This window comes from Pseudonaja textilis, chromosome 2 (genome assembly GCF_049901715.1).
Source record: "Pseudonaja textilis isolate UNSWEBS1 chromosome 2, rPseTex1.2, whole genome shotgun sequence".
In the NCBI taxonomy this organism is placed as follows: Eukaryota; Metazoa; Chordata; class Lepidosauria; order Squamata; family Elapidae; genus Pseudonaja; species Pseudonaja textilis.
Genome location: NC_141991.1, coordinates 152,136,884 through 152,159,799, shown reverse-complemented (window position 1 = coordinate 152,159,799; position 22,916 = coordinate 152,136,884). Strand labels below are relative to the sequence as shown.

Genomic DNA, 22,916 nt, shown 5'->3' with positions numbered 1-22,916 from the left:
GAAATAGGGTGGAATTTAAATGAACATTTTGTGCTGGATTTTTAGAGCCTTAAAATATCCTGGGTAAGTGAATAAATCTCTTAATATTGTTCTGCATTTTAATATATGTCTTGATTATCTAATCTCATTAGTAGTTAAAGAAAGAGGAATTGCCATTGATTATTTTGAATGCAATTACTAAGAACAGCCAAGCCAATGATGAATAATGTGCAAAGTTTTGCTGATTCTACATAGAGAGCTGAGGGTCTCAGAATGTGGATGAGATAATGCTCTTGAACAGGGGGACTTAGATGTTCCACCCACAGGGACACATTTTGGCTTGATTTAAAAGCAGCATGGAACCAGATTCTGAGTATTTAAGCAATTTTAACAACAACTTTTAAGACAATTTTGAAAGGAAAATCAATTTTACTCCTAGAGGGTAAGAATGGAAATGACTTTCATTATTTAAATAGTAATAGTGTAGATCTAAAAAAGAAGATATAATAGTGATTAAGAAGGGCATAGGGCCACAGGGCTAATATATATACAGGTGAAACTCAAAAAATTAGAATATCGTGCAAAAGTTCATTTATTTCAGAAATGCAAAAGGTGAAACTAATGTATGAGATAGACTCATTACATGTAAAGCAAGCCGTGATTTGTCATGATTGTGATGATTATGGCTTACAGCTCATGAAAACCCCAAATCCACAATCTCAGAAAATTAGAACATTAAATGCAATCAATAAAACAAGGATTGTACATAGAACAATATTGGACCTCTGAAGAGTATAAGCATGCAAATGTACTCAGTACTTGGTTTGGATCCCTTTTGCAGCAATTACTGCCTTAATGTATGAAAGCTATCAGCCTGTGGCATTGCTGTGGTGTTATGGAAGACCAGGGTGCTTCAATAGCAGCCTTCAGCTCTTCTGCATTGTTCGGTCTCATGTCTCTCATCTTTCTCTTGGCAATGCCCCATAGATTCTCGATGGGGTTCAGGTCAGGCGAGTTTGTTGGCCAATCAAGCACAGTAATCCCATGGTCATTGAACCAGGTTTTGGAGCTTTTGGCAGTGTGGGCAGGTGCCAAGTCCTGGTGGAAAATGAAGTCAGCATCCCCATAAACCTCATCTGTGGAAGGAAGCATGAAGTCCTCCAAAATCTCCTGGTAGATGGCTGTGTTGACCCTGGACTTAATGAAGCACAGTGGACCAACACCAGCAGATGACATGGCTCCCCAAATCAACACAGACTGTGGAAACTTCACACTGGACTTCAAGCATCTTGCAGTGTGTGCCTCTCCATTCTTCCTCCAGACTCTGGTCCTTGGTTTCCAAATGAGATGCAAAAGTTGCTCTCATCAGAAAACAGGACTTTGGACCACTGAGCAACAGTCCAGTTCTGTTTTTCTTTGGCCCAGTTAATATGCTTCTGACATTGTTTGTTGTTCAGGAGTGGCTTGACAAGAGGAATACAACATTTGAAGCCCATGTCCAGGATCCATCTGTGTGTGGTGGCTCTTGATGCAGCCTCAGTCTGAATGGGAGTAACTATGAGACACAAATCTAAAATCCACAGCTTGAATATATAGTGAATATGACCAAAATAATGACTATGCAAGTTTGAGTACTTCCAACCATTTCTTTAAGCCAGATATTATAAAACACCTAAGAAGGGAAGAAGCAAGAGAGTCTAACGAAGGCCTGGGAAGTCTGCAGTTTAAAGTTAGCCTTGACATGGACTTTGTAAGTTTAATAAGTGTTAGATTGCCAGCTTTTAACAATCTTTAGGGGCAAAGGCAGTGGTTGCTTCCTCAAACCCTTGAACAAAGGTTCATGTCATGGTTACCACACAGTTATTGTGGTTTGGCAGAAGTCAGAAACAAGAAAATATAGTCTTCACACCTGTAAGGCAAGAGAGTCATGTTGGATGGTACACTGTTTATCAACTCAATCAAAATAAGTTAAACAGAATAGGATTATCTAAAAATGGTTATTGCCAATGATTTTGTCTGAAATCATTTCAGTCAGCTGGATATAATAAGAGACAAAGCTCAACTTTTTGAACTAGCCTAACTGGAGGATGTTGGAATAAGAGAAAACTTTTTTACAGGGTAAAGAGGAGATAAAGGCATCATCCTGGAAGCAAAATGTTTCCAAGGCTTATTTCTGCCATGGTTAGGTGCCAACAGGAAAAGCCCTCAGTCAGGAATAACTAATCAGTAATTTACTACTCCATTTAAATACTGAAGCCCTTTCCTGAGCCACTATTAAGTTTATTTAAAATTACTTGAGAGCAGGTCTTGTGTTTTATCTATATTTGAAACGGCACCATACTAGTTTTGAATTAGGCAGGACATCATTAACCTTTAATCTGTTGTAAACTTCATTACAACAAATGTGTATATCTGAAGTGACTAAACTATACAAACACTATATGAGCTATATAATTACTATAAGTACTCTTTCCTGGCAAAATAATTCCTACAACTCAAACCCTGTGATTTTGAAGCATTGTGGTTGCTCATTTATTCAGAAACAAAAATCCCAAAGTTTATTTTAAACCTTGGAAATACGTTCACCCAAACCATTAGGACAAAACAAAACAAAACAAATTGTTTAGATTGATTGAACTAGTTATCATTGTTAGAAATTTGTGGTATAAAATATGTATGCATTTAGTGAGTATGAGTGGAATCTCCTGTCAAGCCTCCTGTTATTTGCAAGATCTGTTTACCCATCTAAATAAACACACTGTCATGCCCCTGTTGGAATCTGATTCTGAGGGGAGGCCAAGCAGCTGACAGGGAGTGGGAGTGTGGCTCCCTTGGCTGTGGAAGAAACTGGGGAAGGGCAAAGTCTGGCTGGGCAGAGCAGGGGAGAGGTAAAGCAAGGCCAAAAGAACTCTGTGGAAAACTCAGGGCCACCCCCTCTTCATCCTAGGACACGCAGGGAAGAACGGAGAAGGGAGCAACGTGAGTGGCGTGGTTATGGAGGAGGAAAGGGCCCTGATTCCCTTCATTAGCTGCAGCTGGGAACACAGTGTTTAAAAAGGAAAGGAAATTGTGAGGTATCTGTTATTGTCGAGGCTTATCTGGGTTCCTGGTGTCTTTCCAACTGTGTGTGTTTTGTTGGCCTTTCAAGTCTGCAATTCCTTATCCTGCCCTGTCAAGTTAATTGCTGCAGCATGGTTTGTGTGGATTTTTATTTACAGTTTATATGTACTTTGTTTTCGGACTGAATTTCCTCCACTTAAAGACTGTTCTTGGAAGAGTTTTTTCTCCAGCCGAAGGTAACCTGGACATTGGGGGCAAAGTTGGAGGTATTAAAGGGACTCTTCTTGCTTACTTGACTGTGTTGCCTTTGTGCCACACCTTGGGTCATCACACACACCCTGTTTATGAAACAGAAGCTGATGTAAAGGTGGATAAGTTAGGACAGGAGTGTCAAACTCAAGGCCCAGGGACAGATGCAGCCTGTGGGTGCTTAGATCTGGCCCACAGGGAAATAGCAAAAGACTAGCCAGCAGTGCCTCTACCAGTGAAAATGGAGCTCAGGAAGGCTGTGTGCGGCCCTCCAGAGCTCCGTTTTCACTGGCAGAAAGTTATAGGAGGCCGTCCCAGTCGAAAACGGAGCTCGCAAGAGCCACGCATGCCCCCGAGCTCCATTTTCATTGGCAGAGGATTGCAGAAGGCTGTCCCAGTTAAAAATGGAGCTCACAAGGGCCACTGACCTCCATTTTCATTGTTGCAGCCAAAAACAGAGCTCAGGAGCCCATTTTTGCTGGCAGAGCACTCAGGCCACAATGGTGCTCTGCCAGTGAGGTCATGCTGGCGAAACACACCCTGCCTCCCTCCCCCAAGGTCACACACAAACCTGATGCGACCCTCAATGAAATCGAGTTTGACAACCCTGGCTTAGGGTATATCTTGTACATAAAAGAGGATAATTAGTTTAAATGGTGAAGATAAAGAGAAAACTGAATGTTCAGTTCTGACTAACTCCTAAAATTCAGGACAGTAAAGAAACAATTTATGTGAGAACCCTCTGTTGTTGGATGTTGATTAATGGTGATGTTTCTCAAGGACCTAATTGTACTTTGGCCATCAGAATGAGAATTTATATAGGAATCAAAATCTACTATTAGAAACTAGCATCTTTGGCAGGAAATAGAAGATCTGATCATTTAGAGAAAAAATTCATCAAGAAAAACATTTTATACTTTGTTTCATTTTCAGGCACTTTGAAACAAACATTGGGGGATTTGGGGGGTCTTGCTGGTTTTAGTGCAAAGATTTATATGAAATCTTTAACTGTATTATACATTTATCTTTAACCAGAACTAGTGGGGAATATTGGTGTTTTACTATTAAATTGCAGCAGTGTAATCAAGTGTTCCACAAAAAAAGGGCTTGGGAGATGCATGTAAATCATAGAAATGGTCACCATGGTTGACACATCAACTGAAAGCAGGCATCTATGGTTTCCATAGCTCTGCTCTCATCATTTATTCTGTGGGTTTCAAAACAAACTAGAACTCTCCAGCTGCATACAATACCTTGTTACTTTAAAATTTTCATGACGATTCTGCTGCAAAAATGAATGGTAGGATTATCATCTTATTTCTTGATTTATGAAAGACTGAGATTCGCAGTCACTAGCCACAGCACGAGAGGCTCCTCTGACCAACATCATCTCTCTTAAAGATGTCTGCTTCACAATTGATGGATCCAAGGAAGCATTCTGGGGAATCATCAACAGTTTTTAATGCATGATTGAAGAGAGATGCTTCTTAGATCTTTGAGCAGACCAATGAGATTCAGTGCCAAGAAACAGAGCAAATAATACCCATTCCTCATTTTGCTAAAGGTTTTCCATGTTGGTTAATTTTCCATGATTTTGCTGTTATTTATTCTGCTATTTATCATACCATATATTAGCAATGGCTCATGTCCTACATAATAACAACTATCTCTCTTCAGGGATTTTCATAAACAACACTATTTGATTTAGAGCTAATGAAGAAAACAGGCTCAATTTATCTTCATTTTATTTGAAGCCCTTTTCCATTTTAATATCACCCAAACCTGAATCTTGATTTAGAATTCCCAAATCGCTTATTAGCTATTGATAAAATTTAACAGCTTTTACAAATATTTTCAGTATGACTTAGAATAATAGGACTAATACTAATGTATAGTAGTAATGTTACTTATTTATTTGTACTCCACCTTTATTATTTTTATGAATAACTCAAGAAACAAACATATCCAACACACTTTATTCCTCATTTTCCCCACTCTGAGGTGGGTTGGGCTGAGAGAGAGTGCCTGGACCAAAGTCACCCAGGTGGCTTTCATGGCTAGGGCAGGACTTGAACACATGGTCTTCTGCTTTCTAGCCTAGTACCTTAGCCACTAGACCAAACTGAATAACAACAACAACAACTGCATTTTGGGAATAATAGAGCCTTATTTAGGGGAGAACCATGACATATTTTGTACTGATACCATCACTTTTTTAAATAAAGCAAACAATATAACCCTTTTTGTTTCATTGTAGAATTACTTTTGATAATACATACAGAAAAACATCATTATATTGAAGGTACCTGGCCAACCAAATCTGAGATAAAAAATCTTTGTGCAGACATACAATTCATGTCTTTTGTTTTTGTGGTAATTGTTATGAAAATGGCTTATAGCATAGATTCTAGTTAAGAAACCTGTATAGCAGTACTTGCAGTTGTGTAAAGAGACACTTTGATTTTTTCTTCAATACAAATTCCATATCAATATATCTCTTTATTTGAAAGTGAAATAAGGTCACCCAAGAATCACACTTTTTGTAGGAAATAATAGAAACATGTAGGAAAATATATTTGTAGTTTTGTTAAAATAACAAGCAGAAAGAAAAAATGTCCCAGGTTTTCAGAAATGAAAGCTCTCCCTTTTGAGGTTGAAATTCTTGATTTATATTGAATGCTGCTTTTAATACTGAGAAATACCCATAGCTAGGGTACGGATTATCCATAAAGGGAAATATGGGATTTCAGCCAAATTGCATTTGGGCATCACTTTTCAAAGAATAAAACAATCTGCCTCAGAAAAGATTTCACAGCAGCCTTGCCTGTGCTATTATCCTCATAGCACAGGTTAGAAAGAGAGCAACAGTGGCTGTGACTGAGAAATGGCTTATGTTAGCTCTGCAAAGAGTCTATGTGGCTGTAAAAAAAAGGGTCTCTACCTCAAAGACATTAAGCTTGTCAGAATTAAGTTTTGAGAAATATAAGTATAGATGGTAAGATATAGGCCTAATTCTTGTGGCCATAAGGTAGACCTCATCTAACTACTACAGAAATCAAAATGTGAATAACCATCTGATCCATCAAGCTTCCCATAATGCTCTTATCACAAGTTGAAGTTGAAAATCAGGAGTAATGTATGAATTGAGAATTGAGAAATTTAGTACATATGGCTCAGAATAACTGACCCTTGAACACTGAGAAAGCTAGGTACTGTGTAGAAATGAACCACAGAACTAAGAATAGGGAAAATGATCTTAGTAAAGTTACTGGAAGCTTGTAAAAAGGTTGTGTTCCCGAATTAATTCATTCATTCTCCTTCTTCAGAAGAAGCTAAGTAGTAGGTTAGAAGATGAACATTTTCTTTAACTCCTGGTGACTATATGGATTCAGCGGCTTATATATTTCTTAGCAACTATATAGAAGTGATCTGTTGCTGCTTTCGAGGGTCTTTTTTCCAATATTTCAATTTTGCCTAAAACTCTGGGGCGCATCCACATACTAATTGAACCCAACTCACTTAATTTTTTTTCAGAATTGCCCAAGGTCAGTTAGATCCAGGGCTGCCTATGCCATACATCTGAAATAATAAAACTAGCATTTCGTTTTTTTCACATCCTACCCCAAACTGCCAATATTCATTACCACATAAAAGAGCAACCATTCTCTTTCATGGATGAGCAAGATTAAGCTGAGAGAAGAGAGATTAAGCTCCCATATTAGTCTCCAAAAAGTTTCTAGATTGAACGGGTTTTGTATGTGCTGTGTGATTGCTTGCAATGTGCACTAAGGATCTCCAATTTTAAGCCCACTTAGTGTGTATAGAAGGACTTGTATACTGAATGGTTTCAGCATACACATCTTCCTCCACAATCCAGCACTACACCACCAAAGCTATCCAGCCAGGTCCTTAGGTTCTCTAATTTCCTGTTTTGGAAAAGCACTGTGGAAGAGCTGTCATTCATCTCCAAATCACTGGCCCAAAACTTTGTACACCAAACTATTTCCACTTGGGATGCTCTGGCTAAGCCTGTTTACTCTGGAGCAGCACTTCAGTGTGCACTGAAGGATTTCTTGGCCGAGTGACTTCAGCATACGTTCTGGGCAATCCCAAACTCTCATCTTGGGAGCACTTTAGCAAATGTTGGGGCAAAAATTTAAGAGGTCCTGCTGCTACAGAGCTGTCCTGAAGTGGCTTGAGATGATATAAATGGTTTCAGCGAGGCAAATTGGGTCATCTCCTTGCTTCAGATAAATGAATTACAGAATTATGTCACTTCCAGGACAGGAATGGCTTCACTGAAGCAAATCTAAGTTGCTTAACAACTAGCCCATCATCTGGTATATTTTGATATTTGCTCATGGCTATAAATGAGCAGTAAAATCCACTTTCCAAAAGATATGCTGAAGGCACAGATAGAAAAGCCTTCAATGCCTTTCTTAGAAATTCATATTCCTTGTGATTTGCATTAGAAGTTTTCTAGTGATTTTTTTTAAAAAATTCCTAGTCATTTCAGTGTGGTGTCTGGGGGAAGATATGCCAGCATCTCCTCTGCATGTGTTCAAGCAAAGCGTCTCATCTGGATTTTTACAATGAGCAGGAAGTTGGACTCACTGCCTCCATGACTCTATCCATGATTCTTCCAAAAAGCATATCAACAGAGCACTCTGCTGCATGGGTCTGTTTACAATCTTAAGCTACTGAATTCAATGGGGTCTACTTCCAGAAAGGTGTGTACTGTATAGTTTGGGTGCTGAAACTCTTAGCCAAATCAGGCAGGAGAGCTAGCACAGAAAATTCACATGAATGCTAAAGTGAATTGGATTAACACCTTCCTTGGATTAATTCTTTGGATTAACAGCTCCAGGTAAGAAAGCCTCATGAAGTTCCAACATTTCAGAGAAGGAGAAATTAGAACAAAACTACCTCCTGCACTTTCTCCACTTCATTAACAGGGCAGCTATATGGATCCTTAAGCCCATATTTTTTTCTCACCATCTGCTTCTACTTTCTATTTATCTTACCACTTAGTAAAAAAGATGAACCATGATTTCATTCCATCTGCTATCTGAGGTTTTGTTGTTGTTGTTGTTCAGAATATAGATGCTGATTGTGTGTCTCTGTTTTATTTATTTTTTCTCTTGGCTCAGCTAGTCTTATTTCTAACAAGCCTGACTTTATCACAGTTCATTGCTGGACATTCTGTATTTCCTTCTCAGTTTTGGTCTGAAACTCCCACAAGCCCACTATCAATCTCATATTATGGCCTGTTAGTAGGATGGCATCTCATCCTGCAAAAACAAGACATTTAACTGAGTTGTGTGTGTGCGTGTGTGTGCGTACACACACACACACACCACAATGTAGGACTCTGAATACCCAATAGCCCAGGCTAGGCTCTCCTCCTCTATTACCATTGCTATGCAGATCCTACAAATTAGAAAAGCCCCTGCTGAGTAAAATTAGGTATGGAGAAATGTAAGTGAATCAAAAGAAGACTTCCCCCTCTGTCTAATAATATTATTCCTTGAAGTCATCCAATGAACTTAATTAGCCATGGCTTGAAGACAAACAAAAGATAGAATTATCCTATATAATTAACTTATTGAATTCATTGTCACAACATGTAGCAATGACCACAATATGAGATGGTTTTAAAAGAGGATTAGTCAAATTCAGAGGAAGCTGACCTATTTCTGACTAATTGTCTACCTAATCAAGTGCTGCTTATTCTGATAGACAGCAAGATCTCAGAGAGGGAACTGTCATATAACTTGCTATAAAGAGAATTTTATGTTAGGTCCCTTATAATTTATTATAAAGTTTTACTTTTAATTCCTACTTACCATTCTGAAGCAACCACATGTTACGTCTCCCAGAAAGACCATTCTTCATGATCATTAGAACTCCTGTCAACTCTGACTTTTAAGATTTTTTAAAAGAAGTTTATTTTAAGAGAACCTTTGATTTATAGTTGTCACCTTCTATTTTTATTGATTTTTAATTAGTTCTTTTATTATTTTATCTATGTTTCATTTATTAACCTATTATTATGGAAAATTAATTATACTGTGGATGTTTTATTATAGAGATAATAATCTGCGAAAATCTCCTGAATGTGGTGGGGGAAAATGAAATGAAGGAATGCATAAAAAATAAAATTTAAAACAAAAGCAGATGAACATCCTGTAAAACTTCAAGAATAGCTAGCCTTTGTTTTACAACCAAATTAAGACCAGAATTTTTGTTGCTAAGCAAGGCAGTTGGTTAAGTGAGTCACACACAATTTTATACCAGTTGTTAAGTGAATCACATGGTTGTTAAGCAAATCCTATTTCCCCTACAGATTTTGGTTACTGGAAGCGAGGTGGGAAGGCGTCATGGCCCCATCAGATCCCAGTTTGGAGGAGGAGTTGGAACCGGGACTATTTGACAGGGATGGCACATCTCCCTTGGCATGTTTGGAGAGGTCAGCGACTGAGGACGATGCTGTCCCAGGCTTCTCAGGCATTGGGGGATGTGGTCGACCTGATGGAGAGCTGCCTGCCCTCAACAGACACGGGGGAGGATTGGCTGCTGACAGGCAATCACCATTAAGAGGCAGCAGATGCCCTCTGATAAGGAACAGCTGCCTCCCCCACTCGCTCTGAGGGCACAGAAAATAGAGTGGAGGCAAGTTCCGAGGAGGTCTGCAAGGCTGTCCAGGAGAAGGGTCACCCAACCCCTTCTTACAAGGAACACCTGTCTTGGGGCTGACTTAAGCAGAAGCCGGAGGAAATTGTCTTTGTTGGGAGCAATTGTTTGCTTTGGCATACACTCCCCCAGCTTTGGAAAAACTCAGCCTTGACTTGTGTTTCTGCCTGTGCCTGGCCTTGTGCTTTTGTCTTGTGGACTTGCCTTGCCCTGTGGACAAGGCAATGTCCACAGCTTGTACCTTGTTTTTGCACTTCCTCTCTGCTTTTACAAATTGGTTTTGCTGCTTACTGACTTTTGTTTGTGGGACTATGGGTGGCTTGCATTCAGGGAAGAGTGGGGTGGAGCCTTACTGGCCATCATAGGGCCATTTGTTGTGGACTGTTAGACTCTGTTGAAAGGACTCTGTTGAAACCTATTTCTGCCTAGGTGACCTGGGTCATAGCAGAAGGTTGCAAATGGCCATTGTATGACTCCAGGATCAATCAAGAATAGAGCTGGAAGGAGCTTTGGAGGTCTTCTAGTCCAATCCCCTGCTCAAACAGGAGATCCTATACCTGTTATGACGAACCTATGGCACGCATGCCAGTCGTGGCATGCAGCGCCCTCTCTGTGGACACATGCCCAGTCGCCCCAGCCCAGTTCCATCATGTTTCACTCAATCAATTCCAACTTCTCACAAAAGGAGAAGATCTCACGAAGTTGGAATTGATTGAGTTAGCTTTTTAACTCATGGGGGAGATGGGGTCCCTTCCTCCTGAAGCCCATTATGACACGGAGCCACAATGCAACCCTGTGTCGGCTTGGCAAAAAAAAAAACCACCAGTTTCTTTTTCTGCAGAGCTGCCTGTGTTGGGATGCCCCACCTCCCCACCGGCCAGCTGAACTTCAGCCTGCTACTCCTGGGCTCATCGGCCTACAGACCAGAGGTGGCATCCAGCAGGTTCTGACCAGTTCTGGAGAACCAGTAGCAAAAATTTTGAATAGTTTGGAGAACCAGCAAATGCCATCTCTGACTGGCCCTGCCCCCATCTGCCTCCCGAGTCCCAGCTGATTGGCTGGGTCTCCTTTTGTTGCCCTGCACAGGAGAACAGAGCTGGAAAGCAGGTTAGTGGGGTGGGGAGGGGAGGGGATTTTGCAGAAACCTTCCCCCTGGAGTGGGGAGGGAATAGATTTTGAAGTATCCTTCCCCTGCCACACCCACCAAGCCATGCCCACCAAGCCACGCCCACAGAAACGGTAGTAATTTTTTTTGAATCCCATCACTACTAGGGATGCATCCAGCACCAGTTCAGTGGTCCCACCCCCCATGAGGGAGAGAGAAACAGAGGGAGGCAGAGAGAGAGGGAGGAAGGGAAAGAGAGAGAAACAAAGAGGGGGAGGGAAAGAGACAGCGAGAAAGAGAGAGAGAGGGAGGGAAAGAGATCTTATATTACAAAAAAATTCTTTTTTATTGTGGCTAAACGTAATGTTTCAAAAGCAGAAAAAGTCAGACAGATAGATGAGACAGAGAGAGATAAAGGGAGGGAGCGGAAGAGAAAGACAAAGAGAGGGAGGGAAAGAGAGGGGGAAAGGGGGAAGGAAAGAGAGAAATGATATTACAAAACTTTCTTTTTTATCGTTGCTAAACAATATTTCAAAAGCTGAAAAAAATGAAGGGGCATAAAAGTGCATTTATCACATTTTTCTTACAACAATTAACTGAACTGCATTTTTTATCATTATTTTAGGTAGTAAAACCTCATTATTCAGGTTAAGTTGTCATGTTTGTGATAAATAAGTAGGTTTTGGGTTGTAGTTTGGGTACTCGGTCTCTAAAAGGTTCGCCATCACTGCCCATTTCCGACAAGATTTTGTAACTAATCTAAATGATGCCAGTTTGCCAAGTGCCCAAACTTCAATCACATGTGAGGACCAGTTGTAAGTCACTTTTTTCAATACTCTGTAATTCTGAGCAATTCCTAAATGAATAGTTGTAAGTTGTACCTGTACCTGTTTCCAAGAATTCTCTTGGGTTTCACACAAATCTTGATAGGCATTTGTAGAAAACAGGTATTACCAAAAATAGTCAAGATGGCAGCAATAATGGTGTAATAAAGTTCTGTGTGTATCTATATGTGTCAGACATAAGGAGCCATCATGTCCCCATCTTTTCTTTTTTGATAGTATCCCGTGGCCATACTTGTGAGTAGCTATTCCTAAAAAAAGTAAAGGTTTCCCCTGCCAACTGTGTCTGATTCTAGTGGGCAAGACTCGCCTCTGATTCACAACCGAAGAGCCAGCATTGTCAAAGACGCTTCTGTGGCCATGTGGCCAGTGTCACTATATGCCGAAGATGCATGGAACATGTTACCTTTCCACCGAAGTAGTACCTATTTATCTACTCGCATTTGCATGCTTTCCAACTGCTAAGTTAATGGGAGCTGAGGCAAGTAATGGAAGCTCACTGCATCACATGGTACATAGGTCTCAAACTGCCAATCTTCTGGTTGGGAAACCCAACACTCAGCCACCATGCCCCTTGGCTATACTTAGTGTATTGCTTATATATGTCTCCACCAAGAAACCATACAGCAATTAATTCAGCATTGGTTATAAGCACATCAGGGAGTTAGAAAAGATGGCAGGGAATGACATTATCTGTTTGCTTTTGTTAAATTTACAGGTGGTCCTCAATGTATGACCATTTATTTAGCCACTGTTCAAAGTTATGGTGATGCTTAAAAAAGTGACTTATCACTGGTCTTGCACTTACAACTCTTGCAGCATCCTCATGTCATGTGATCATGATTTGGGTGCTTGGCAACTGGCATGTATTTATGATGATTGCAGCATCCTAAGATTGCACATGATTGCCATTTGTGATCTTTCCAGACAGTTTCTGACAAGCAAAGGCAACAGAGGAAGCCAGATTAGCTGAATGACTGTGGGATTCATTTGACAACAGTAGAAAAAAAGGTCATAAAATTGACTCAATTAACGACTGTATTGCTTAGCAACAAAAGTTCCAATCCCAATTGTGCTCCTAAATCAAGGACTGCCTTATTTATTTATCTGTCAAATATATAACTGCAGTTGTTTCTAGATTCTTAGAGTAATTTAAAAAAAAAGCATGTGAAACAAAAAGAGTTACACAAGAAACAAAAGCATTTGAAATAAAGCATCCATGGTAAAACTAGAATTTAAAAAATGAAAACATTAATTGTAATCAATTGGTGGTTTAAGGCTGACCATATCCATTGCAGTTACTTACAGATGGATAAACTCTTCAATGGCAGCCATTTTTAGAATACCCACAGCATGTTCTTTTTGTTTTGTCTGTCAGCTCCAAAATATGGGGAGAGGGTATTCGTTTATTCCTTCCAGGCTGGGACCTGGAAGAGATAGTGGAAGTATACACATTTTTTAAATCAACAACACTGCAGCATTCAGTTGTAGAGATTTTGTTGTGCATTTTTGCTTGTTGTTTTGGCATTCCAGATTTAAAAATCATTTCCTCATGTGAACATCTATTGATGAGGACCAAAAGAAGAGTAATTTAATCAGCCACTTTTACCACAGTCACTTTTCACTTTTCTGAGCCTCTAACTATCAGGTCATCAGCAGCCAGGGGATAGCATCTATAAAAATGAGTGTACCAAAAAATATATATATATATACAAACTCCACTCAAGTCAGTGGGCATTATGCAAGCAATCTAACCTTGAAGGCTCTCACAGTTTACACTTTGTAAAAGTAAGATGCAAAGAGAAGCTTAAACGTACCTGAAAATCAATCACAGCTGCTTATTGGATTAATAATTACTGGATTATTATTCAGTTTGGGAACTTTCATTACTTATCTCAACAGTGATTGGATCATTAAATGAAGTGAGAAACTGGGATTTAGCTTAGATTAAGACCAGTCTGCAATTGATTCATGCTGCTATTTGTCACAGAATGGAGTAAGTAAGAAAGTTTCAGAACACTAAGGGGTGAGCTCTGGCCATTGTGGAATTTTAAAAAACCAATTCTTAAATAGTTTTATCAACACTGACAATTAATAATCCTTGTATCCCAATGATCACTTGCTAATTTCTACATATGAAGATGTTATTCAAAGGAGAAGATGTGTTTTGCTACCTGGTTTATAATTGAACCTATGATATTTAGCATGGTAGGAACTTTTACAGAGGAAAAGTTAATTCTCCCATGTTTCCCTTCTATATGAAATTGACTGGAAAATACCAACTGTCCATATAGGATAGACACTATGTCTGCCTGTCTATCTATCCAGTCATACATTTCTGCCAGATAGATGAAATACATGTTCTTACACAATATCTCAGGGTAATAAAGTATTGATGATGGGACAAAAAAATAAAGAATTGCAAGTTGCTATCTCTTTTTATTTTTGTCCAGTGACCAAATGTATTTTTGCAGCTTAAATAAATGAACGGATTTCAAATAAAATGAATATTTAATATTTAAATAAAAAAGCCTGAGTGCTTCGTGGGGAAGGCATATTACATCTATTTTGCAGGTCCTGCATTGGCTTCCCATTAACTTCCAAAAGTAATTTGAAGTCCTGGTTTTATCTCCATGCTCCTGTAAGAGCCCCCCAAAAGATGAATTTGCTTTAAGTAGTTACATTAAAAGATACTGCAACTTGAAAAAGCCAACTCCTTATAAAAGCCTTGCCTTTTCCAGACTGTGGCATCTACAGTTCTTTCTGCTGCAGCCTTGCCAGGCAGCTAGGAAGAATTAGGCTAAGAATGGAGCAGCCAGTAATCCTCAGAGCCATTGCCAAAGTGCACTAGGTGGGTTCCTCCAGGATTTCTTTTCTCCTGAAGCCCCAGCTCGATGCAGCAGATCATGGTCAACCTGATCTTTCTTTGGCCTGCCATACCAAATTTGATCCTATTTTGTTGAGTATGCTGCTAATGGAGAGAGGCAGACATGGTCCCCAGTTCATTTACATAACTTCTTTCCAACATTCTGTTGGGTTGGAAAAACTAAAACCAGAGTGAAGGAATATCATGTTGGGTCTGTTTCAAACACAATCAAATATACCTGCTGCAGGTGGCTATGTAAACAGATTTGGGCCTGTGTTCCCATGGGGTTGCTCTAAGATTGAAGTAGGAGAGTTGCACCTAGACATACTAAGTTACCAGAAAAGTGAGCTTGCGGTGTGATGTTTGCCAGCCAGAACTCCCCAAAAACAGTTAAACAGAAACCACTTCCTCTCCCTCTGAGAATTCCCTCCAAGGTATGGTATCTAAATGGCTAAGTATTATTGAAAACATAATCAGAGACCAATATAGCACTCTTAAGTGGGTTGGTGGCATGAATTTAGGGATAAGAGGTGGGGGAGGGATAGTCTGGTTTCATAACTATAAAAGTCCACCCATTGGCACCCTGAAAGGAATTTCTTGCGTAACCTGGCAACAAGCTCGGCAATCACTAAGCAACGTGATTGCAGGGCAGCACAATGGGTGATTGGCAGCTCTGACTGAGAGGCTGGAAGCAGCCCTTGACCCAGGAAACTGCTACTGAAAGTGGCACCGCCTCCGCCCAGGAAGCCACAGCTTTTTCTAGGGCTCCTAGTTCCTCACGCTTGTGCATGCAGCTGCAATTGAAGCGGGTAATGTAGCTGCTGTGTGGGTGGTTGAAGATGGTAGGTGAAAGCTCTGTGAATGGTACATCAATCAAAATACTTTAACTTGGAGAATCATCGCCGCCATGGTGGATTCAGAAGAGAAACAAGAGTGAAGTTTCTTTTCAAATTTCCTACCTGCAGGTGGGAGCAGAAATTTTCAGATAAATAGGGTGGGAAACAACGTGCTCTTATAGAATGTTCCTTCTTTCAGAAGGAAACCTGGAAGTGTTTCAAAGCATTAGCTAAAGGCATTTCTTTGAAAAAAAATATTAAAGTAGTTGTAATCAGTCTTGCACCATCTCCTAATCACAATAAAGCCTAATAAGATGAAATGTTGTTGAAGTCAATTCTTCCTGCTGCAAATTTGAAATAGTTAAAAACACTTACATACAATCAATACTGTACTAAATAAAAAGTATTGGTAAAAATTACAATACAGTAAACATGATCTCATGATGCAATGCTCCTAACTTTATAGGGATAAAGACTTTCAATGTTGGGGACTTGGCTCTTATTCCTGTTTTGCCTGGAAAAAGTTTTTGCCAACAGGTTTGGCACCAATGGAAAACGTTAATTTATTTTGGCTGTCTTACTTTTTTTCTCATTAAATCAGCTTGGTTTTATCTATCAATCAGTGATTGATAGATACCTCTTGAATGCAGGTTGGTGCATTTGAGTCAGTTATGACTCCTGGCGCCTGCCTGGACTAGTCCCTGCAGTTTTATTGGCAAGATTTGGAAGTGGTTTTGCCCTTGTCTCCTTCCCAAGGCTGACAGAAAATGATTGGCCCCAAAAGTCACGCATCTGGCTTCATAACTCAAATAAAACTTAGAACCCTCTGTCCTCCAGTTTTTTAACTTGGTGCCTTAACCATTATACCCAAACTGGCTGTGGTAAATGTATGTACCCATGCCATAATCATGACATTGCACCAATTGATTATCTCCACAGTAGGCATAATGAGTAAAAACCATTTGGACAAGAGTTTTTAACATCAGTGGTGAAATTTTGTGATATTTATTTTCCAATGTTGCTGGTATATATTAAACCACAACAGAATAAAGGCCCCCTGAAGTTTCTTATTTATAAGTTGGGCCAGGTATGTTGCCGTGCCCTAATTGGTATATTTTGTTTGTAATTCTATGTCAAAAATTCTTTGTTTACGAGCTATCTTTGCATGATCTTCCAGGTGCATCAGCATCTCACTTGAAAACCCCAATTTAGGTAACTTGTCATTTGGAGTTTTCAACAATTATCTGACAATATATTCTGACCTTTGTGTTGAAAACGAGCTTCAAGTATATGCAGCCCCTTTTTAAATGTTTATAATCTTACCTACAAACATAGAGCAGTGTTAGGTACACCTTTTGCTACTTGAAATAGCTTTCTTAGGAAACCAGTTCAAACTTTCTCCAGTTTCTCGTGTTTAACTGTGCTCCACAGAGGAGCTGCACCAGCGTCTTGTCTTTAAAAGAGTTTTAAAGTAGCTGCTATGTAGTGGATTCCTCTAGAAGAGAAAATTGCTAATAAAAGCTTCTGAGACTTGTTTCAGATTCCTTGTGTTTTGGTTTGCTTGTTGCAAACTTCAAAGGAACTCATGTAAAAGCTTTGCCTAAAACATTTTTATAAGAAATCAATAATAAAAATATGAAACATTATAGAAATCAAATAGGCATAGATGTAGTATTTCAGTGCAAGCTTTCCACTCCTCATGGTCCAAATTATTCATAGTAGTTCCAAAAAGGTAACCAGGAAATGGTTGCTCTTTTCATGCTTTCCATGGGGTGGGATCATGGTATTTTTCAATCTCAACTAGCCATCTTACAGGAAGTGGGATTTTAAAAGATTGGGTGGAAGAAGCAGCAGATAACGATAGCAGCAAGCACTAGATATTGATGGCTAACTCAGGGAACTGAAGTAAAAATATATGGTCCAGCCCAAATTAAGAAAACTGCCTGTAGAATAAAGGATCTTCCTTCAAAACTTTATAAGCGGCAGCCAACCAGTGTCACACTAAAAAGCACACTTGTTTTTGTTAGGAAAGATAAATTCCCTCAACCACAGATTGTTCTTTTAAAAAATCCCTACTTGACTAGTGCTGCATAAAAGTCCTATGCTCATGGGCATAATGATGGGATATACTGAGACTATGCTATTTATTTCACCTTCTATCATGTCTACACATTTCACTTCAGAGGGTAAAAGGGCAGATTGACACTTTAAAAATAATTGTGAGCCACAAAGGAATAGTAATGGCTGTTTCGTGACTAGCAGCAGAGTCTCAATGAGGTCTGGAGACATAGGAGGTGCTTAGCAGCATGTCTTTTGAAGCAAAAGAATCTACCAGAACCTAAAGCATTGACAAATCCTTACTAGTGATGGTGATGTTTGGTGGCAGCAGATTGGTTATTTTTCAAAACTCACTGGCGGGTGGCACAAGGCTGCTTTGTGACCACAGACTGTTTGTTACGCAGGCCTACCTTATATGGAAAATAACAACTTTGTATAGCAAATCACTAGAAATATTTTAAGACTAAAATAACTAATGAAGCAAATTTCAGTTCCCTTATATTTTAATATCGTTTGAAAAATATAGATAGATTTCTCAATTAATCCCCTAAGGCTTAGAATAAGCAAGGCTAAAAATTTATGCAAAGTATATTCAATTAAAAGTAGTTATTGTTAGATAAAACATAATCTATACTTAATCCTTACTTAAACATAATCTATACATTATCCTTACTTAAAGGATTCATTAGGGATGTGAGATTTATTTTATTAAATTTACATACCACCCAACTCCCCAGTAAGGAGACCGACAACTTAGATTTGATGTGATAGGAATCACAGAACAAACAAGAATGGCTCCCTTGTCCAAAGATTGCTGGCGATACTCTTTTTTTCTTCCTCAAATGATCAAAAGGCTGTCTAGGATGCAGGTTATATCTTGTAATCTGAACAATTCTACTGCCATCACCAACACTAAAAGAAACACCTTCTGGATTCAATAGTATTTCTAACCAGATGCCCGAAAAGCCATGGTATGAATAGACCACAGGTATTACTGAGACACATACTACTACTACTACCACCACCACTGCGATCTCCTTCCCATTACATGCCCATCTAGTGCGGACTCCACCCCACTGTTTGTATTCTAGCAGGATCCCTTGGATAGTCCGTCTCGTTCATGTTTCTGCTTAAATAGCCTAGTTCTGTATCTGGCCGAAGGCAGGCGTTTCTGAGAAGCTGCATTTTCCCCACTGTGAATCTGCCAGTCTTTTGGCAGCCCATATGAAAGCATCGCAGGCAGCCACGTATTATAAAAGAGGAGAAACTTGCCAAACTTTCCTGCACGTGCTTCCTCCGTCACTTTCGGTAACACTTCTAAGAACAAAGCTAACGAAGAAACTAATCAAGCGCCCAAGGAAATGGATCGATAAAAGTCAAGGCGCCTGTCGTTTTATTTTTAAAAAATGCATCCCGAAATCGGCACTCGAAAAATCGCAGCGTAGTCACACTTCCAACGCCCAAGTCGCGAGAACCAAGCAGCACTCATCCTCAAGAAGCTCTTTCTCGGCGTCACGTTCCAACCCACGTGTCAGAAAGTTCTAAAAACGTATAGACGGATTGGCCGCCTTTGGGTGACTGTCGCTTCTGATTGGCTTAAATTGTCGACGTTGTTTGTGTGCCTCCTGAATACAGCTACATTGGCGGCATTAATCATTGGCGGGTTCACTGTAGTGCAGGCTTTGGATTGGTTGCTGAGCGCCCGGGCTTCTAATTAGGGTTCTGCTCTAGCTATGTCGGAGGAGTTGCTGGAGTTGGTGGGAGCGGTATCGGTTGGGCCTCGGCCGCGGCCGTTGCTGCTTCTCGGTCCTCCCGGCTCGGGTCGTTCAGCACTGTTGTTCCGCGCAGCACTAGCAAATGCTTCCATTGTCTCCTCGACTCGCGTGTTGTTTTTGGCACCGCGGGCTCTGGAGCGGCTTCCGGGCGGGAAGGCAGCTGGAGGAGGAGCAATCCAGGTGTGAATGAAACGGGGGTAGGCTTTGCAGTTCTCCGCCGATGTGGAAACTGGAAAAGAGATGTTCCTGCAATAGGCAAGACAAACAGGCTATCTGTATGAATTATTTTACATTTAGCAGGCAGCATCTTTTTCTCCTTCAAAACTTCCTATGACTTTTAATCGTGGGGGTGAGGGATGAGGGGTATGACCGGAAGTTTGGAGTATTTAGCTTCATTCTCTGGCACTCCAGAAAGCCTGAGAGAAAGCCAACGTATTTTCTCTCTATGTTGATTAATCACATTGTCTGGAAGAATATTGGGAAGGAAAATAATTTCAGTTATGTTTCAGAAAAAAGATAGACTTAAATGGGCTCACGGGTCTCAAATGATTAATGCATAGAATGATGTCGAACATCTGTAGGTATAAATGCACATTTTCTGTCTGATAACACATTAGCCTGTTATGGGAATGGGTTTCAAAAGTAGTGACTAGCCCAGTGCTGGGCATTTATTGCAAGATGTAAATTGTGGGTTTCAGCTTTACAGTATCTGGGAAAGTATTTTTACAAAGGCTATCCTGATATCTATCATGACTTTGTATCTAACACTCTTGGTTGCTAATGTGTTGTTGTTTTTTTTTGTCTCAAGAAAATCCATTTCCTGTACCCCTCTTCCTTCCAGGAGCTACTACAACTGGTGGCCTCCCTGCACCAAACCTTACCTAATAGTCCCTCCATGATCGCACTGGATGGTTTGGAAGAATACCTGAACAGTTGTTCCAGTGCCTGTACAGCAGCCCAACTTGTAGCCCTGTTGTTGGACACATCTAATCATTTCACTCAGAAATGTAGCCATTTGTCTGTGGGTTGCCAACTGATTGTTTCTATGAGGTTTCTGGGAGAAGCTGGGGAAGAAGCAGAACATTTCTCAGCCATCGAACGCTACTTCCCAGCAAAACTGTGGCTGCATCCAGACACTGGGAAAGATGTTGGTTTAGATAATCAGAGTTTAACCAAGCTGATTAGGGCACAACTCTTCCAACCAGGGACAAAGGATCAAGAATGGATGGTGAAATTTGATGCACAAGGTAGCATGACAATCTCTCTATTGCCATGCAAAAATGAAAGTGAGAATGAAACCGTTTTTGGAAATAGATGTCCTGTTTCTGAAGTTGATACCACTCTGTCTAGCTCCCAGACTTAAGGACTTCTGGACAATCCTGCTCTGCAGCAAACACACCTTCCATTAATACTGAATGTGATTATTTTTAAAACAAAGTTTGGGTTTTTCATTTAGACTGAGCTGGCAAATTGACGATTAAAAGAAATTTAATCAATTTTATTGTTGCACAAAGTTGGAGGTATTGTATAGTATTTGGTCAGTTAGGAGAGTATTCTCTGCACTGTGGAAAGGGTGGTGGCTTGGGCTGCTCCAATTTCTTCTCATTGACATGGATTTGTTAGCCCTTGGAAGAGAGGAGGGGGTCCCATAAAGTTCTATCAGGAAGCTATGTAGAAGAAGCCTTCTAAAATGTCTACTTGGAGAGTCAAAACGGCTTTTCGGGACTTAGACCTTCAGCTGCTATTTACTAACTGGTTGGAAATGAAACCAGATTAAGGATTCCCTTTTCGGATTTCAGACCCAGTCTTTGCTTTGGCTAAAGTGATGGCCTGACATTCATTGTGCGTTACGTTTACATGGACTCTGATCAGTGGATTTTCCTGCTTATCTCCACTGAATCAATAAAAAGGCCACCCCTTTCATTGCTTTATTAGTGAAATTGTAAAAATACTTTTAACGCCATAATTTCAGGCACACACATACCTAAAATGCAGCTTTTGCTACTCTTATTGTGAACTTATGAAAAAAATAGCAGTGAAATACAATAACTAGAAGGGAAAGGATCTTCCATTAGCCAATGGGAGGCAACTGCCTGTAGTGAGATGGGACATAGCGATCAAGCCAGGCAGCACCACTTGGGCTGGCCCAAGACAGAAAACTAAGTGTCAACTTTGAATTGAACTTCATGGAAGCCATTTTTCTATTCCTCAGTTGCTACACAGAGGGAAGGAAGATGATATGTGTTGCTAGACAAAACACAGAACTCCTGGGAACCAAGGTCATCTCTACAGGTGGTGAATAGAGATGGGGAGGATGCCTGGAGAGCCCGCCAACTAACCTATTTGGTCAACATGACCTGTGACTTTTGGGGAGGGAGTTATTTCCTATTAAACTGAAACCATGGGAAACATTTAAAGTTGGTTTTCCATTTGATTGTGCCGATATAATGTATCTAATAAAGAAGTTCTTAGAGGAAGACCTTAGCCTCAGAATTCAGATTTGCTTGGGTTTGTTAGTCAGGATCATAACATTTAGCTTGAAGTGTAGCGGAAAAAAATGGGCAGAGATTGCTTTAAGAAATGGGGCAGGGTCATCATGTATATGACTCTAGAGCAAGACTCTCCAAACTCTTCAACCCCTTTCAGATGATTCATTGATCCCCCAATAATATGAAAATAATAAATTCAGTAACATTACTTTAATAGCACTACAAGTAATATATCTTTAGTTCCATTGACCTTTTGGAGTTGATATTGCTCACTTTGAGGAACCCTGCCTTGGAGGAATGGCATTAATATAACCTTCCCCATCTAAAACTACCATTTGTATTTATGGATAAGCCCATCTGTGGATAAGCTGAGTCTTGGATTTTTAACCAAAATATCATGAATAATGTGCCACTGAATTAACTGCCCTGCATTTCTCATAATGTTTTGATTAAAAATCAGAGGCTGCTTATCTGCAGAATGGCTAATACATGAGTATGGGAATATAGGTACTTTAAAAAAGTAATTATTCTATAATTGCCATCTGTAAACCACCCCAGTCATTTACCATGCCTAAATTTGATTGATAAAAATACAAGTGCATCCTTGAACAAGCTGAACCCAATTTGGGGGTATCTTTGGCACCTAAAATTCTCAGCTTATCCACAAGAATATGTGGTGGAATGGCCTTCTGCCTGTACTAGACAAAGAGGGCAGACAGGTTCCAGGGCTGGGTATCCACTTGTTCTCAAATCAGGCCCAGAGAATCTGTGACATAGCTGTGGAAGGCAGTGTCTTCACCCTAAGACTAGACTTGAGACAGATCAGCAGAATGGACTTGCAAAGAGTGGATATTATTTCCAAGGGCCCATTTGCAGTCACCAGTGTTTTAGCTCTTCCACGATCCCTGCCAGGTGAAAAATCTTCCCAAGTTCTAGGCTGAAAGTCATGTCTTGGCTGTCATCC

The 22,916-nt window shown here is 40.1% G+C and overlaps 1 protein-coding gene and 1 long non-coding RNA gene across 4 annotated transcripts; one reads left to right on the top strand and one right to left on the bottom strand.

Annotated features, from left to right (window-relative positions):
• Positions 1-555: 555 nt before the first annotated feature.
• On the bottom strand, positions 556-19,352 carry LOC148127178 (uncharacterized). 2 transcript variants are annotated; one of them, XR_015742031.1, is made up of 3 exons: positions 18,961-19,352; positions 4,542-6,978; positions 556-1,888 (listed from the first exon to the last, which is right to left on the bottom strand). It is a non-coding gene; the product is annotated as an uncharacterized LOC148127178 (long non-coding RNA). The 2 variants fall into 2 exon arrangements; XR_015742032.1 differs by lacking the exon at positions 18,961-19,352 and adding an exon at positions 13,235-17,237.
• SWSAP1 (SWIM-type zinc finger 7 associated protein 1) lies at positions 18,182-21,403 on the top strand. Of its 2 annotated transcripts, none has more exons than XM_026716803.2 (2): positions 18,182-19,643; positions 20,305-21,403. In XM_026716803.2, the coding sequence occupies exons 1-2, from the start codon at positions 19,422-19,424 to the stop codon at positions 20,824-20,826; spliced, it is 744 nt and encodes a 247-aa protein (XP_026572588.1). In that variant the 5' UTR covers positions 18,182-19,421; the 3' UTR covers positions 20,827-21,403. The 2 variants fall into 2 exon arrangements, with proteins under 2 accessions (XP_026572588.1, XP_026572587.1); XM_026716802.2 differs by having other exon boundaries at positions 20,272-21,403.
• The last annotated feature ends 1,513 nt before the right edge of the window (positions 21,404-22,916 follow it).